Source organism: Molossus molossus, unplaced genomic scaffold (assembly GCF_014108415.1).
Source record: "Molossus molossus isolate mMolMol1 unplaced genomic scaffold, mMolMol1.p scaffold_m16_p_10, whole genome shotgun sequence".
Classification (NCBI taxonomy): domain Eukaryota; kingdom Metazoa; phylum Chordata; class Mammalia; order Chiroptera; family Molossidae; genus Molossus; species Molossus molossus.
In genome coordinates this window covers 108,240,060-108,259,045 of record NW_023425345.1, presented here as the reverse complement: position 1 = coordinate 108,259,045, position 18,986 = coordinate 108,240,060, and the positions used below count along the sequence as shown (strand labels likewise).

General features: G+C 41.3%; 1 protein-coding gene across 4 annotated transcripts in view; it reads right to left on the bottom strand.

Moving 5' to 3' along the window:
- Positions 1 to 18,986, bottom strand: part of MICU2 (mitochondrial calcium uptake 2) — a 125,555-nt gene that overhangs the window by 99,187 nt on the left and 7,382 nt on the right. The window contains exon 1 of one of the 4 annotated variants that reach the window (XM_036252664.1): positions 18,071 to 18,256. The exons of the other annotated variants lie outside the window; for them this stretch is intronic. Coding sequence (XP_036108557.1) covers positions 18,071 to 18,256 — 186 coding nt within the window. Of the gene's footprint in view, positions 1 to 18,070; positions 18,257 to 18,986 lie in introns of those variants that run through there. 4 annotated transcript variants of the gene reach the window in all.

Here is an 18,986-nt window from a genome sequence, read left to right as displayed (position 1 = left end):
TGGAGGGACCTGGAGATCACTATGCTAAGCGAAATAAGCCAATCAGAGAAGACAAATACCACATGATCTCACTTATTTATGGAATACAATGAACAAAATAAGCTGATGATGATAATAGATTCAGAGACATAGAAATAGGGAAAAGATGACAATCCTCAGAGGGAAGGGGTTGGGGGTGGGTGGGAAGAGAGATAAACCAAAGAACTTATATGCATACCAATGGACACAATAGTATGGGGAAGGCACAAGGGGGGTGAGAGAGGGGACTGGGTCAATGAAGGAAAAAGGGGGAACATCTGTAATACTTTCAACAATAAAAATAAACACAAAAACCACACAACAACAACAAAAAAAAACCCAGGTGCAGATAGCTTTACTTATAAATTCTACCCACGTTTTAAGGAAAAAATTAGAACCAGCATTACACAAAATCTTTAAGAAAACAGAAATACTTTTAAGTTGTTTTATGAGGCCAGCAAAACCCTGATATAAAAACTTGACAAAGAAAATTATTGACCAACATCCTGAATGAATAAAGTCCTCAATATGATCTTAAAACACTAAATTTAGTATTACATTAAATAGATAAATGTTATTCATAAATGGAGTTTATGCCAGGATTGCAAGATGGGTTTCATATTATAAAATCAATACTTGTAATTAATCACATTAACAGGATCAAAGAGAAAACAAAAACATCTCAACTGATGTAAAAACAACTTGACAGTCTGGTCAGGATGGCTGCGTAGGTAAATGTGGTCTCGCCTCCTCCCACAACCATATCAAAATTACAACTAAACTACAGAACGACCATCATCAGAACCACCCAAAATCGAGCTGAATGGAAGTCCTGCAACTATGAAATTAAAGAAGCAGCCACATTGAGACTGGTAGGAGGGGCGGAGGCGAGGATGGGCTGGTCCCACACCCACATGTGGTGGACAGAAATCAGGACACCTGGGCTGTGAAGGTCGTCCCTGAGGAGTGAGGGGTCCCTGTCCCACACTAAGCCCCACTGCTCAGGGTTCCAGTACCAGGAAGAGAATCCCCATCACTTCTGGCTGTAAAACCAGCAGGAACTGAGTCAGGCTGAGGGAGGCTGAGGCGGTGGGAGCCCCAGGCAGTTCCTCTTAAAGGGCCCATGCATGGACTTACTCAGACTTGCTCCCTCTGAGCTCCAGAGTGGAGGGGAGGAAGCTTGAGGGGTGCCAGAGACATACAGGCAAGAAGTGAGTTGTTTGGCATTGGGGCAAGGGCTGGAGAAGCAGCTTTCTCCTGGACAGACCTGCTGGTGGAGGCCATTGTTCCTTTGGTGAGCCCTTCCCCCATGAGGCCAGCAGACAGGCACCATATTTGGGACTCCAGCAACCTGGCTCACAGTTTGCCCGCCCAGATGATTCCCTGAGGCCCTGCCCCACCCAACTTTCAGGCCCACCCAAGCTGTTTCCAGTGGCTTTACCATGTAATTGGCCTGTTTTGGCTCCTGCTTCAGATGTTCCTAAATTTTGGCAAACAAGCAGCATCTGACCACAGCAAGCCCATACCTCTCACTAAGTGGCCTCAGGCCTGGCACTAGAAGCAGCCATCTGCAGATCGCTTTATAACTTATGCCTGGTGGCCCCAGGTAGAACACAGGCAGAGGCTTACCTTGCCCCAGAGCCAGCACAGCCAGTGGACAGCTTCAGACCACACTGAAGCACCACCACCCAACCACCTCCACAAGTGACATACTCAAGGAATGGACTTAGTGGGTATCAGAACTCTGCTAAAGTGAGTCTTGCTCTGTGTGGTGGGTCCCTGCACAGCTGATCCTCCAAGGTAGTCAGAGGTCGGTGGTTAGTGGGCACAGCCTTCTTGCAGCTGATTAGCCTGGGTAAAACCCTCCCATGGACGTGCCAACAAGAATCAAGACTCAATTACAACAGAAGGGTGTAAAGTCCACGTGAGGGGTGCACCTTGAGGGCCCAGCTGGGTGACCAGAGAGGCTGTGCCACTGGACCCTACAGGACACCTACTACAGACCACCCTAGGAAGCCCAGGAGACATAGCAACTCTACCTAATACATAGAAACAAACACAAGGAGGCAGCCAAAATGAGGAGACAACGAAACATGTCTCAAGTGAAAGAACAGAACAAAACTCCAGGAAAAGAACTAAATGAAATGGAGATAAGCAATCTAACAGATGCAGAATTCAAAACACTGCTTATAAGGATGTTCAATGAACTTAATGAGAATTTCAAGGAACTTCATGAGAACATCAAGGAACTCAGTGAGGACCTCAAGAGCATAATAAAGGACTAGTCAGAAATGAAGGATGCACTAACTGAAATAAAGAATAATTTATAGGGAATTAATAGTAGAGTAGGCAAAGCCAAGAAGCCAACCATTGATCTGGAATATAAGGAAGCAAAAAAACACCCAATCAGAACTGCAAAAAGAAAAAAGAATTCAAAAAATGAGCATGGTACAAGGAGCTGGTGGTACAACTTCAAGTGTACCAACATTTGCAAAGTGGGAGTGCCAGAAGGAGAAGAGAAAGAGCAAGAAATTAAAAACCTATTTGAAAAAATAATGACAGAAAACTTCCCTAACTTGATGAAGAAAATAGACATTCAAGTCCAGGAAGCAGAGAGAGTCCCCAACAAGATGAACCCAAAGAGTTCTACACCAAGACACATCATCGTCAAAATGCAATAAGTTAAAGACGAAGAAAGAATCTTTTTCTTCTTTTACTTTTTTATTTTTTTTATCCTCACCCGAGGACATTTTTGCATTTATCTTCAGATAGAGCGAGAGAGAGGGGAGAAGAGAGAGAGAGAGAAACATCGATGTGAGATAGATACATCAATTGGTTGCCACCCACAAGACCCCAACGGGGCCAGGGACAAACTGCAACCAAGGTACATGCCCTTAGTGGTAACCAAACCCTGGGACTCTCTGGTGTGCGGGCCGACGCTCTAACCGCTAAGACAAACTGGCCACCAAAGAGAGAATCTTAAAAGCAGCAAGAGAAAAGCAGTTAGTTACCTACAGTGGAGCTCCCATAAGACTGTTGGCCGATTTCTCAAAAGAAACTCTGCAGGCCAGAGGGAGTGGCAAGAAATATATAAAGTGATGAAAAGGAAGGACCTACAATCAAGATTACTCTATCCTGCAAATCTATCATTTAGAATTGATGGCCATATAAAGAGTTTCCCAGATAAGGAAAAGCTAAAGGAGTTCATCACCACCAAACTGGTATTATATGAAATGTTGATGGGTCTTCTTGGAGAAGAAGATAAAAAAATATGAGCAATAAAATGGCAATAAATACATATCTATCAACAAATCTACAAATAAAATAAGCAAGCAGAACAGAAACAGACTTATAAATAGAGAATTTTCTGTTGGTTGCCAGATGGGAGAGGGTTTGGGGGCTAGGTAAAAAAGATAAAGGGATTAAGAAGTACAAATTGGGCCCTGGCTGGTTTGGCTCAGTGGTTAGAGCGTCGGCCTGCGGTCCAGAGAGACCAGGTTCAGTTCCTGCTAAGGGCATGTACTTCGGTTGCAGTTTGTCCCCAGCCCTGGTTGGGTCCTGCGGGGTGGCAGCCACTCGATGTGTTCCTTTCACGTAGATGTTTCTCTCTCTCTCTCTCCCCTCCTGCTTTCTGAATAAAAAATGGAAAAAAGTCCTCAGGTGAGGATAAAAAAAAAAAAAAAGTACAAATTGGTTGTTAGACTGATGAACCTCAAAGGGAAGGGGTGGGTGGGGCAGGAAGAGAGGAAACAAAGAACTTATATGCATATATGCATACCCAGTAGACACAGACAATAGTGTGGGGAAGCAGGAGGGTTGTGGGAGAAGGGAGGGAGGGTCAAGCGGGAAAAATGGAGGGACATCTGTAATACATTCAGCAATACAGATAAGTTTAAAAAGAAAAAAACAACAAAAACATGTTTGACAATATTTCACACCATCATGAAAAAAATTCTAAAAAAACTAGAAAAAGGAATTTCATCCACTCCATAACGAGCATATAGAAAGAACCAACGGTTAATGTCATTGTTGGTAGTGAAATATTGAATGCTTCTGAGTCTAGGAGAAAGATCTCCACTCTATCCACATCTATTTAACAATATACTGAAGGTCCTAGCTAGTACAACAATGTTAGAAATAAAAATGTTTACAAATTAAAAGTTAAAACCAAAAAGTAAAGAACACACAACTGCTGTCTAGCCAGAATAAAGCAAAGTGCTAAAGGACATCTTTGCTGTATAAAAATTCCAAATAATAGCTTGGTCTTAATAAAATGCTATATATGTATATGTGTACAGTTTTGACTTTTCACTGTATCTTTTCATTATTGTGGGTCTAAAGCCACTGTAAGCTGCCTTCCCCACACTAGGCCCTCCTCTGTGTAAGGAAGCAGTCATCACACTAAGCATAATAAAGCTTTTAATAGAGAAAATACTAAAGAGAAATATGGATGAGAAGAGACTAGAGAGCAAGGATACAGGGGCTCTTAATTGGGCAATTTATAACCAAATTAAACTGAAAAATATTTTGTCTTTAAAACACTTAATAGTGTGCTTTAATCACTTGGCAATGACATTGAACACACACAAAACAGAGACATCAACCCATTTGCAATTTCTTATCAGTATAATCTTCTCATTGTACATATCAGACAATGAGGAAAATGACATCATATTCCCAAACAGCAGACATACTAAATTAATCATATGTTGCTTGAAATAGCTACAACAATTTGAAGTAAAAGATTGTGCTTTTTCCTAAAGTTCATTTTACCTACTTTTAAAAATGGTATGCATTTTCAAGGCACATACCAGCTATGTGATGAGGGACTAAGAAGGGAGATGCCTGGAACTATGATATATAATAAGAAACACATAACATATAGAGTTTCTAGTATGTAACACATAAACCACACCATACACATGTGGACAAAGTTAAGATTTTATAAGGCCATATTTCTTAATTAATAGTAATCACAACTTTTATTCCACATACCACACATTCATGGAACGTCATGAAAATTTTCTGTGTAGACCACGCTGTACTTAAATACAGGAGTCATTAAGTATTATTTCTATATTGAAATTATTTACAATCTGAAATATTTAATGATCTTATTTATAGAGAGTATAATATTAAGAGACTATATTTGCTATTGGTTTACCAATTATTTACCAGTTTTTAAAACTATAAATTTTAAGGTCATATACTGGTATTATTGGTGGCTTAGAATATATTTATGCAATTTTGTAATTCATAAAACTCCAAAATTCACAGCATTAATTTGTATACATTTTCTACTAGAACGTGTTTTATAGAGTAAGAGCAAATAATAATTTTTTACTTGAGTTCAGCTAAACAAATATAATTGCAAAAGGAAAAACTAAAATATGCTTCTGCTTTTATTTTTTTACAGATGTTTCTTTTTTTCCACAGCTGCTTCTGCTTTTATATTACAATTTGTTTTTCTTTCTTTCTTGCATCCCCCCTCCCCCCGCATTGACAGTAGGATATATATGTACTGTCCTATTATCAAGGAAGGAAAGTAAGACAACCTCTCATTCATGCAGGACAAACAGCTATGCCAAAAGCACACATTATATCTAATTACAGGGTACAATTTTGTCATCTTTCTTTTCATAATCTGGCCATTTACACACTTTGATTTTTGACTTCCATTTAGGTTTATTAACATCAAAGCTTTGTCATTACTTATCTGTTTCTGAAGGCATTTTTACCTGAGGCACTAACGTATAAATGGTTTTGCATTCTTGCTTTGCTGTTGCAAGAGAGCTTTAGTCTTCATTAGGTTTACAACCTTTCCTGGTTATTAAACTTGTGTATATTGCTGTAAAGTTTACTGCTCTTGGCATACCAGTTTTATTTCTTTTTCTTTTTTTGGAGAAACACCTATTTTATTTATTTATTATTTATTACTTTTATTTTTTGAGAGAGAGGGGAAGGGGGAGATACAAACATCGATGATGAGGAAAACATCAACTGGCTGTCTCCTGCATGCCTCCTACTGGGGACCGAGCCAGCAACCTAGGCATGTGCCCTGACCGGAAATGGAACAGGGACCTCTTGGTCCATGGGATGATGTTCAATCCACTGAGCCACACCAGCCAGGCAGCTTACAGGTTTTAAATGTACTGTCAATGCACTACACACAAATACACCCTTATCCGAGTACAATCCAACACACTCTAGTTTAACCTCTGTTAATTTCTTATTAGCATCTTTTCCTCCCTTTTCACAAAAATAATCACAACTCGAAATAAAAGCAATGCCAATTTTACTGTATGAACTGTCTAGAGATCTTATAGCAAATTAAAATAGCTCCATCTAATTACATTATTTGAGTTTTTAGAATATTCACTGATATGCAATAGAGAGTCCTACATCAAATGAAACTTGTAAAATCACTCCCCAAGTCAATATATTTCTGTTTGACTATTTAAACATGATGATCCACTTTCCTTGCTTTTATTTATTTAAAATTTGTGACCATATGTTTTTTTTTTCTTTTTCATCTTCACCTTGAGGACATGCTTATTGATTTCAGAGAAAGGGGAAGAGGAGGGGGGAGGGAGGGAGTGAAGGAGGGAGGGAGGGAGTGGAGGAGGTAGGGAGAGAGAGAGAGAAAGAAAGAAACATCGATGTGAGAGAGAAACATTGATTGGTTGTCTTCCTGTATGTGTCCAAACCAGTGACTGAACTTGCAGCCTAGGTATATGCCCTAACTGGGAATTGAACCTGTATAGGACAACACTCCAACTACCAGAAAGGTTGGCAATCAGGTTCTCAGGTCTATACCCAGCTTTTAGGACTAACCACATACTCTGCTTTCACTCCAGTTACAACAGAGAAAGAAAACTTGTTACCATCAAAGTCCTATTTTGTACCATTGGTCTTCACTCCATATAATTTCCTTTTGGAAAGAGTTCGATCTATAATTACCCCCCACCCCCAGATCTGTAAAAATTTTTGCCTCCTTATAACATCATTCTATCAGTAATCAAATAGCCTCTATTGTCTCACATCTTAAAACAAAAATAAAACCTGTTCTTGGTCTTATATCTCCTGCTCACTATGTCTTTTTTATATCCTTTACAGGATATAATTTCTTCTAGAAAGAATTATCTCTATTCACTTTCTTTGCCTCCTTACCGCACAGTCTCTCAACACATCCCAATTAAATTTCTGTCCCCAATATTTCACTGAAATGACTCTTGTCAAAGTCACCAACAACTCCCCTATTGCCATGTTCAAAACTCAATTTTTTGTTCTCATCCTTTCAGCCACTGACTTAAGTGGGCACTCCCTCCTTTCATGTTGTCATGGAAGCACACTTACCTACTACTTTTTTTGGGTTATGGAAATGTCCTACGTTCAGATGATAAAAACCTGCCATATGAAACTTATTATACTTACTATAATGCTATAGTATCCTCTTTATGAAACAGAATACTGTTTTATTCCCAGAATTAGTTATGCTTCTGAGCAACTGACTACAGTCATGTGTTGCTTAATGACAGGTCTACGATTTTGTGGTTGTGCAAACATCACAGGGTACAGCCCATTACACATTGAGGCTCTATGGTATACTGTACATACCATACAGTATGCTGTTGACAGAAATGTCATTACACAGCATGGCTGTACTATGAAGCATATAACTGGCCCATTACTTGCTTTGAACTTGTTGCTAAGTTTAAAATAAAATTCATGCTTTATCTCAGGTGTAATACAAGACCTTACAGCATACATTTTAATCTTTTTTAAAGCTTCATCTTGTATTTCTCATTTTCCTTTCCATTTAAAAATTGTAACTTGAAGTAGCATTTTTCTAAGCCATTTAAAATCCTTTAAGTTTCAAGGTCAGCATAAATAAATACACTTCATGTATTTGTTTTTTATCCTCACCCGAGGACATTTTTCCATTTTTTGTTCAGATAGAGTGGGAGGGAGAGAGAGAGAGAAACATCGATGTGAAAGGGACACATCGAGTGGTTGCCACCCACACGACCCAACCAGGGCCGGGGACAAACTGCAACCGAGGTACGTGCCCTTAGTGGGAACTGAACCTGGGTCTCTCTGGACTGCAGGCCGACGCTCGGACCGCAGGCCAATGCTTGAACCGCTGAGCCAAACTAGCCAGGGCAATAAATACACTTTAAAACAATCCTGACAGCACTGAAGTCAGTGGGGGAGGATGTCTACTTTTGTCTCCCTAGAAGCTGCTTTTCCAGGTACCCTTTTCCCTCTTTCCCTTTATTTGTCTGACATTTCAGAGACCATCACTGACCATAACTACGCAAGTTACCTGTCACTTTGTATTACCTATGCTAAAAGCTCTCCTTTGAGATAGATGAATGAATCAATCAATCACTTGCTGTAGGCTCTTTCTCCCTCCTTCCCCTTTGCCAGGGGTGAGAAGAATGAGCACTGGTTATGTACAGGGAGATCAGAGAATCCACATAAACCTAACAGTATGAATTAAAACTTTCTGAATAAAAAAAGAATTCATGAGTCCAAACAGATATAAATGAATAAACAAACAGTGGAGAAGAGAAAGCTCCACAAAGCCTCAAAGTACCAAACTCCAAATTACATACTAATTATGAGTATCAAATATATATTAATTAATTTTACAGTGGAGAAACCTCGCAGATACCTAATCTTACTAGATGATAAAAGTTGACATCATCAGTAGAAATCTGCATCATGTGCCTCCTAACATCATGCATTGAAAAGAACACAGCAGATTCCAAAATGGCAGCAGAGTGAACGGAAGCTACACAGACCATCTCCCAGGACCAAACTGGAATTACAACTACAGCACAGACATATCGATGGGAAAAAGCAACAGAAAAGCAGCTTGCAAGGACCATATAATCAGGGACACTGACTCGATCCTGGTAGGATTGCGAAGGCACCAGACGGGGGCTGGGAGCCCACAGATAGCAGTGGGAGCTGCGCCCTTGGGTTAAACTCCCAAGTGGCTCCACAGTGCAGAGCCAGGACAGAGGCTATAAAAGCCACAGCCACTCACCTTGGGCTCCGGCAGAGGGAGGGCAGACTGGACCGGAACTATGTGGGGACACTTGGGATTTGGAGGGCGCGACCTTTTGATGAGTTGCAGCCACACAGGACTGTGGTCATCTTACTCCTTCCCAGGGCTCTGGGGAGAGGCAGCAGCTCCTCCCTCGGAGATTTAACCCCACCCTGTGGGCAATTTAAATGCTAATTGAGGCTCATTAACAACCAGCATCTGCCCCACCCTCAGGAAATCCCCTTACCCTGAGCACCTGAGGGAGTTTTTCAATCAACTGACAACCCAAAACTCTTCAAGTAACCTCAACTGCTAGCCTCCAGGCAAAAAGCTAGAGGATAACAGTACCTTTACTGGGCTAGCAACTTTAACCAGGAAACTAAGATTTGACAGTGGTGTTTAACGTGGGTCCGCCCTCGCTCATCTAAACCCAGGAGAGGGAGGCACAAACAGCAGAACACCAACACCCACAGGGAAAATTTGACAGGTTCCAAAGCCCACTGTGATAGCCAAAATGGTGACACACAGAAACAGAAGCCAAATGAAAGAACAAGAGACCTCCACTGAAGATGAGATCCATGTGGAGCAGTTAGGCAAGTTAACATATAGAATTCAGAGCCATGATACTGAGGAAGCTCAACAGCATGAGTAAAGACCCAGAGATGCTGAAAATAAACCAATAGGAAATTAAAAACCACCAAGAAGAGATAAAAAATGACATTTCAGAAATGAAAAACACATTGAAAGGTCTAAAAAAGCAGAGTAGAGGAAGCTGAGGACCAGATCAGTGAATTAGAAGACAGGGTAGAAAAAAATCAACCAATCAGAAAACCAAAAGAAAAAAACGATTAAAAAACAGGAACACAGCCCTGGCCGGTTTGGCTCAGCGGTTAGAGCGTTGGCCTGCGGTCCGGAGAGACCCGGATTTGGTTCCCGCTAAGGGCACATACTTCGGTTGCAGTTTGTCCCCAGTACTGGTTGGTCGTGCGGGTGACAGCCACTCGATGTGTCCCTTTCACATCGATGTTTCTCTCTCTCTCTCTCTTCCTCTTTCTCCCTCCCACTCTATCTGTACAAAAAATGGAAAAATGTCCTCAGATGAGGATTAAAACAAACAAACAAACAAACAAAAAACAGGAAGACAGGTTAAGAGAACTGTGGGACAACTGTAAACGTAATAATATTCGCATCATAGTAAGTCCCTGAAGAAGAAAATGAGCAAGGGTTAGAGAATATATTCAAAGAAATAGTGACAAAAACTTTCCTAATTTGGTGAAGGAAGAAGGCAGTCAAGTTCAAGAAGCACAGAGAGCCCCAAGTAAGAAGAACCCAAACAAGCCCACACCAAGACACATAAGTAATTAAAATGCCAAAAATTAAAGACAGAGAGAGAATCCTAAAGGCAGCAACAGATAAGCAACAGGTTACCTACAAAGGAAACCCCATAAGGCTCTCAGGTGACTTCTCACAAGAAACACTACAGGCCAGAAGGGAATGGCATGAAGTAATCAAGGTCATGAAAAACAAGGATCTGAATCCAAGACTACTCTATCCAGCAAGGCTATCATTCAAAATAGAAGGTCAAATAAAGAGCTTCCCAGACAAAAAAAGGCTAAGGGAATACATAAGCACCAAATCAGCACTGCAAGAAATGTTAAAAGGACTGCTGTAATTAGTAGAAGAAATAGGAAGAAAAATATAACCACACTAAAAAAAAAAAATGGCAATAAACAAGTACATATCAATAATCACCTTAAATGTAAGTGGACTGAATGCTCCGATAAAAAGACACAGAGTAGCTGATTGGATAAGAAAGCATGACTCATCTATATGTTGTTTACAAGAGACCCACCTCTCAACAAAAGACTCACATACGTTGAAAGTGAAGGTATGGAAAAAAAATTTCCAAGCAAATGGAAAGCAAAAAAAAGCTGGGGTAGCAATACTCATATCTGATAAAATAGATTTCAAAATGAAGACCATAACTAGAGACAAAGAAAGCCACTACATAATATTGAAAGGATCTATCCAACAGGAAGATATAACCTTGATAAACATATATGCACCCAATATAGGAGCACCAAAATATATTAAAAATCTTCTGGAGGACTTCCAAGGAGAAATCGACAGCAATACAATCATAGGAGGAGACTTCAACACCCCGTTGACAGCACTGGACAGAACCTCTAGACAAAAAATGAGCAAGGAAACAGAGAATCTAAATGAAGCACTAGACCAAATGGATTTAATAGATATCTACAGAAAATCACACCCCAAAACTACAGAATTCACATTCTTCTCAAGTACACATGGGACATTCTCAACGATAGACCACATGACAGGACACAAACTAAATCTCTACAAGTTCAAGAAGATTGAAATCATATCAAGCATCTTCTCAGATCACAATGGCATGAAACTAGAAATCATTTGCAACAAGAACATGCAAAGACATTTGAACACATGGAGGCTAAATAGCACGTTATTAAACAATGAATGGGTTGCCGAGGAGATCAAGGAAGAAATTGAAAACTTCCTGGAAACCACTGACAATGAACACACAACACCACCAAATCTATGGGATGCAGAAAAAGCAGCTCTGAGAGGGAAGTTCATAGCACTACAGGCATACCTCAAGAAACAAGAAAAATTTCTAATTGACTGTCTAACCCTCACAACTTAAAGAATTAGAAAGCAAATCCCAGAGCAAGTAGAAGGAAGGAAATAGTAAAGATCAGAGCAGAAATAAATGACATAGAGACCAAAAAAACAATTCAAAGGATCAATGAAACAACGAGCTGTTATTTTGAAAAGATAAACAAGATTGATGGACCCTTAGCTAGACTCACCAAGAAACAAAGAGAGAGAACCCAAATACACAAAATCAGAAATGAAACAGGAGAAGTAACAACCGACACCACAGAAATACAAAAGATCGTTAACAGCTACTATGAACAAGTATATGGCAACAAATTCGACAATTTAAGCAAAATGGACAAATTTCTAGAAACACACAGTCTCCCAAAACTGGACCAGGAAGAGATAGAAAACTTGAACAGACCAATAACAACTAAGGAAGTTGAAGAGGTAATCAAGACTCTCCCAGAAAACAAAAGCCCAGGCCCACATGGCTTTACGGGGGAGTTTTACTGAATATTCAAAAAAGAACTAACACCCATTCTCCTCAAACTATTTCAAAAAATTCAAGAAGAAGGAGGACTTCCAAGCTCGTTTTATGAGGCCAGCATAATTCTAATTCCAAAATCAGCAAAAGACACCACAAAGAAAGAAAACTACATGCCAACATCCCTGATAAACATAGATGCCAAAATCCTGAACAAAATACTAGCAAATCGGATCCAGAAATACATCACAAAAATTATTCACCATAACCAAGTGGGATTCATTCCAGGGATGCAAGGCTGGTACAATATTGGCAAATCAACCAATGTGATACACCACATAAACAAAATGAAGAATAAAAACCACATGATCATATCAATAGGCGCTAAAAAAGCATTCGACAAAATCCAGCATTTCTGATAAAAAAGCTCAGCAATGTGGGAATAGAGGAATCATATCTCTACATAATAAAGGCCATATGAAAGACCTCCAGTCAACATCATACTCAGTGGGCAGAAACTAAAAACATTTCCATTAAGAACAGGAACAAGACAGGGATGTCCACTTTCACCACTCTTATTTAACATAGTGCTGGAAGTCTTAGCCACAGAAATCAGACAGGAAGAAAAAATAAAAGGGATCCAAATTGGAAAGGAGGAAGTGAAACTGCGATTATTTGCAAATGACATGATACTATACATAGAAAACCCTAAAAACTCCATCAAAAATTTACTAGACTTAATCAATGAATTTGGCAAAGTAGTAGGATGCAAAATTAATGTAAAAAAATCGATGGCATTCGTATACACCAATGATGAACTCACAGAAAGAGATACTAAAAAAAACAATCCCATTTACCATTGCGGCAAAAAAATTAAGATACCTAGGAATAAACTTAACCAAAGAAGTAAAGTACCTATTTGCAGAAAACTACAGGACATTGAAAAAAGAAATAGAGGAAGATATAAAAAAGTGGAAGCACATACCTTGTTCATGGATTGGAAGATTTTACATCATTAAAATGTCCACACTACCCAAAGCAATCTATGGATTCAATGCAATCCCCATCAAAATACCAATGGCATATTTCACAGAACTAGAATAAATACTTCAAAAGTTCATATGGAACCAAAAAAGACCCCGAATAGCCACAGCAATCTTGAAAAAGAAGGACAACGTAGGTGGGATCACAATACCAGATATCAGGTTATACTACAAAGCGACTGTAATCAAAACAGCCTGGTACTGGCACAAAAAACAGGCATATAGACCAATGGAACAGAACAGAGAACCCCGAAACGGACCCAAGGCAATATGTTTAATATTTGACAAAGGTGGCAAGAGCATACAGTGGAGTAAAGACAGCCTCTTTAATAAATGGTGTTGGGAAAATTGGACAGCTACATGCAGAAAAATAAAACTAGACCATCAACTTACACCATACACAAAAATAAACTCAAAATGGATAAAAGACTTAAATGTGACCCATGAATCCATAAAAATTCTAGAAGAAAATGTAGGCATCAAAATTTCAGACATCATATGCAGCAGAATTTTCACTGATACATCACCTAAGGCAACAGCAACAAAGGAAAAAATGAACACATGAGACTACATCAAACTCAAAAGCTTCTGCACAGCAAAAGATACAATCATCAAAATGGAAAGGCAACCCACTGTATGGGAGAACATCATTGCCAATGATATATCAGATAGGGGTTAATTTCCATTATATAGAGAGTGCTCATACAACTCAACAAAAGAAAGACAACCCAATTAAAAAATGGGCAGAGGAGCTGAATAGACACCTCTCCAAACAGGACATACAAATGGCCAAGAGACATATGAAGAAATGCTCAACATCACTAATCATCAGAGAGATGCAAATGAAAACAACGAGGTATCACCTCACACCTGTCAGAATGGCCGCCGTCAAGAAACCATCAAACAACAAGTGTTGGCATGTGGAGAAAAGGGGACTCTAGTACACTGCTGGTGGGAATACAGACTGGTGCAAGCCACTATAGAAAACATTATGCTGTTTCCTCAAAAAATTAAAAATTGAACTTCCATTTGACCCAGTGATCCCGGTTCTAGGAATATACCCTAAGAAGCCTGAAATACCAATCAGGAAGAATATATGTATCCCCATGTTCATAGCAGCACTATTTACAATAGCTGAGATCTGGAAACAGCCCAAGTGTCTATCAGTAGACGAATGGATAAAAAAGCAGTGGTACATATACACAATGGAGTACTATGCAGCTGTAAGAAAGAAAGATCTCTTATCCTTTGAGATGACATGGAGGGACCTGGAAAGTATTATCCTAAGTGAAATAAACCAAGCAGAAAAAGACAAATACCACATGATTTCACTTATATGTGGAATATAATGAACATAATAGTCTGAGGAATGGGGTAGTACCAGAAATGTGGAAGTGGGGTACAGACTGACTATCCCCAGAAGAGCGGGTGGGGGGGAAATAAACCACAGAACTTATATGCATGTATGCATAAGCAATGGACATGGACAACAAAGCCAGGGATGGGTGGGGGGGATGGAGAGGGGGGTGCCAAGGGGATAAAAAAGGAGAAGCATCTGTAACAAAAAAAAATAATAATAAAATTAAAAAAAAGAAAAAAAGAGAGAAAAGAACACAGCATGGCTCTAGTGTTTTTCCTAACAACAATACCTGAATCATGGGGAAGCTTCAGCCAAGTCTAAATTAAGAGACATTCTGCAAAGCAATGAGCCACTACACACTGATGGGTGAAAATGCTTTAGAACTGCAAACATGCAGAAGAACACAGGTGAAATGAAGCTTGGAGGAAAGGCACACTAATTATAAACTGAATTTAGCCATTTTAAACATAGCTTTGGCTGGGCACTCTATCCATCCATGTTCACAATATAGTAATATATGTAATTTTTTTGCATTAAATAACCATACAGTGGCAGGTTTAAAAAGTACTTCAATTTCAAAGAAGCGATACTGAGTTATCTGTAACAATTATAATATCCATAATAGGAAAATATCTGAGATTTCTATTGATGACTAAAGTCAGTTACTGTTAATACATTCATAATTGAAGAAAATATTAAATATAGGTCAATGGAAACAAAAGTGTAATCTTTTTTCTGTGTTCACAGACTCTCTAAATTCTATGCCTGGATCTCCTGGGACCCATGAGGGGTAAGTTACTAAAAGGACTCAGATTAACATTTCTGCCATATGGCTTAAGGGGCATTTCATGATCTGACTGCCTGCCACCACTTACACTGTCTTGAACTTCCTATTTTACAGCTCATGTTCTACTGAGTGAAAACCCTTACCTTCAGACCTCTGCAATGCTATTGCCTGCGATATTCTCCCCATACTTCTTGCCCTGCAAACTCCCAATCATTTGACAGGTGTCAGTTGATATCATTGCTTTAGGAAACTAAGATTGTGTTGGATGTACTTCCATTGTGCTCCTACAGCAACCACACTTACTACCCCATTACGGCATAGTGTGTGAAAATTGCCCTCCCCAGAAACTGGAAGTACTTCAATTGTGTCTCGAACCCTACTCCTTGCATGCTGCCTGGCACAGAGTTCATACTTCAGTAACTGTGGAAGAAACAATGGAAAAAAAGGAGAAAAGTTCCAATTTATTTGCCGTTTCATGACTTTGAATTCTACCATTAATTCCTGATTGGCCCTCATATATACAAGCTGTTGGTCACAATGGGAACTAGAAAAGTGTAGAATTCGATTAATAAAAATCACTGTATTTATTGGAAAAATCAGTGTGATGATTGAAAATGAAGGACATTATCACTATTATTATAAATCCATATCAGGAAGATTTTATCACCTGGCAACACTTAGTACAACAATTATACTAATTCATAAAATTGTACCAAGAGATGGTATGCATCTATGTCAGTAACTCTGAAGTATGCGCAAGGCTCCAGAGTGCTGGTGGTGGCACTGGTGGAGACTGCAGGCCCCTCCTCAGGAAGTGTTACCAAAATAGATGACAGAGGGAGTATTCAAACTACAGGCCTCTCAATCCCTGTTGTATTCAGCCAAAGCTGCTGAGAGAAATGTGTGGTCATCTTCAAGTCCATTGTGATGGTAAATGATGTGTCAATAGACCTTGTAAAAAAACTGATAATAAAATGTTTTCTGTATTCCTTTAGCTAGGCTGAAGGAGGGGAGGGAGCTGGAGAGAATTCAAACTATTACATTGGTGTTAAGTTTTTAGTGCCATGTCAGGAATTTAAAACATGAACAGGTTATAAGTGGGCCAGAAAAGAGCAATGAGACAGATGAACTGAAATCAGACTACAAATTGCTGGGTGAGCCCTGGCCGGTTTGGCTCAGCGGTTAGAGCATCGGCCTGCGGTCCGGAGAGACCCGGGTTCGGTTCCCGCTAAGGGCACGTACCGACGTTGCAGTTTGTCCCGGCCCTGGTTGGTTGTGCGGGTGGCGACCACTCGATGTGTCCCTTTCACATCGATGTTTCTCTCTCTCTCCCTTCCTCTCTCTCCCTCCCACTCTACCTGAACAAAAAATGGAAAAATGTCCTCGGGTGAGGATGTTAAAAAACAAAACAAAACAAAACAAATTGCTGGGTGAGTAAAACTGAAGTCTTGTTCTGAGGACACGGGTGAATCCACTTTGATTGAAAAGTGCTCTGAGTAGTGACCGGTTAGAATGTGACTACAGAGGGCTCTGAATGACAAAATTTAAAAATGTGGATTGTATACTATGTAGATCAAGGCACCAATGGTTTCTGTTGGGATGATTAAACTGAGAGCCCTGAACAAGATGAATTAGGGGATTGAGAATACAGGTAGACAGAGGTAAATCGCTTGACACAGGTTAACTAACAAAAATGCCATAGAACAACAGAAGATAGATCCTGCCACCTGTAATCAGAAATGGTATAAGGATGCGAAAGTATTCCTTACTGAACGTTTTATCTATGTGGTATCTTAAGTTAATACAAGTAAAAGATGTTATTTGTTAATCATTTTAACTCACACGGCCTGCTTTCCTTTTGTTTGTTCTATCTGACTGTTCCTGGAGTTTCTCATGAGAAAATCATAATGTAAATCTAACAAACGAACAGAAAAAGAATAAAATACTTTTAATTTTCAAAAAAACCCCACGAAAAACCTATTAAAATGTCCATAAAATATTTAAAAGTCATTTTCAAATGTTTTTTACGTAGCTATTTTATATTAAAGTAGGGAATTTGACCTTTACTTGAACACACGGAGGTTTTTAGAAGAAAAAAGTTTTACTTAGTGCTCACAGCATACTGAAACATTAAGGTTTATGATCGTGTAATAGTGTTCTTTACAGTGGATCATAAAACCTGGAAATTATCAGCCGGTTAATTTTTATGGCTAACATTTTTACGATTAAATAAAAGTCATCCATTAGGACAACTTCACCGAAGCTGTTGTACAAGCTTTGGTATGTCTGGGCGGGGTGACTGGACACTTTGACCTGCGGTTCTGGGAGCCACTTCCTGAGAGGGGAGGGGGCGGGAGGGGCGCAGGACGAATTCCGCGCCGCACTGAGCCACGCCCACGGCCCTCGCCTCCGACTGGGTGCTAGAGGTCTGTGGGCGGAGCTGGCTCCGAGCCGCACTGAGCCACGCCCACGGCCCTCGCCTCCGACTGGGTGCTAGAGGTCTGTGGGCGGAGCTGGCTCCGAGCCGCACTGAGCCACGCCCACGGCCCACGGCCCTCGCCTCCGACTGGGTGCTACGCGAGGCTCCGCTCAGCCCAGTCCCCGCGCTGCCCGCAACCCCCCCCGCAGCCCAGGCCCGGCGTCGGAGGAACCGGTGGCGGCCGGCTCAAAGGCGCGTCCCTACCTGCGCTAGGACAGTGAGGCGGCCCTGCGGCGCCGCCACATTCACGAAGCCGTGGTACCACGCCACTCCCGCTCCTGCCAGCGCCACGCCGGCCACTGACGCCGCAACGGGGCCTACAGCCACTCTGCGCCGCAGCCTTTCGCCCCAGGCCACCAGCCGAGCGCCCCGGGCCGCCGCCGCCGCCATGTTTGCGGAAGCGTCTGCGCCCCATCACGCAAGGACTCCCGCACCCGTGGGCCTCGCGAGATCCACGACTTCCGTCCCGCCTTCGGCGCCTGCGCCTAGCGTGCACTGCGGAAGACTTGGGGCGGCGGCGGCCGAAGTGCCTTCAGCAGGCGCGAGCCGGGGGGCTGGAGCAGCGTCGCACACAGGCCCCCGTTGCGAGGCCGGACGAAGCCCTGCTGGGGGAGGTGCCCTGTCCGTCAGCCAGCCGTCACCTGTCGTCACCGCGGGTCCGGGTGGTCGGCTCTTCTCCGCAGTGCTCAGCAGTGCGGTTCGCCTCCGACCACGCCTCCCAACGGAGGATCCGTGTCTGGAGGGCTTGGGGTGCGGAGCAGACACTGCTGTTCCCGAGAGGTGCGTGTGCTCTCGGCCGCACCATCGTTCCTGGAAGCAGCCCTGTGCTCAGGTCTGCAGATAACGCACAGGCCTTTGAAATAGCGCGAGCTCGCTGTAAGGCCTCCAGTGGGCAGCCTTGGTATAAAGAATTGTTTCTAGTTGTCTCACTTAGGCATCTAAGGAATCTTGTTTAAATTTGATTTTTAAGTCGTGAAATATACATGACATAAGATTTACCATCTTGCCCTGGCCAGTTTGTCTCAGCGGTTGAGCATCGGCCTGCGGACCAGAGAGTCCCGGGTTCGGTTTCCGCTAGGGGCACGTACCACACACACACAAAAAATAAAATAGATTTACC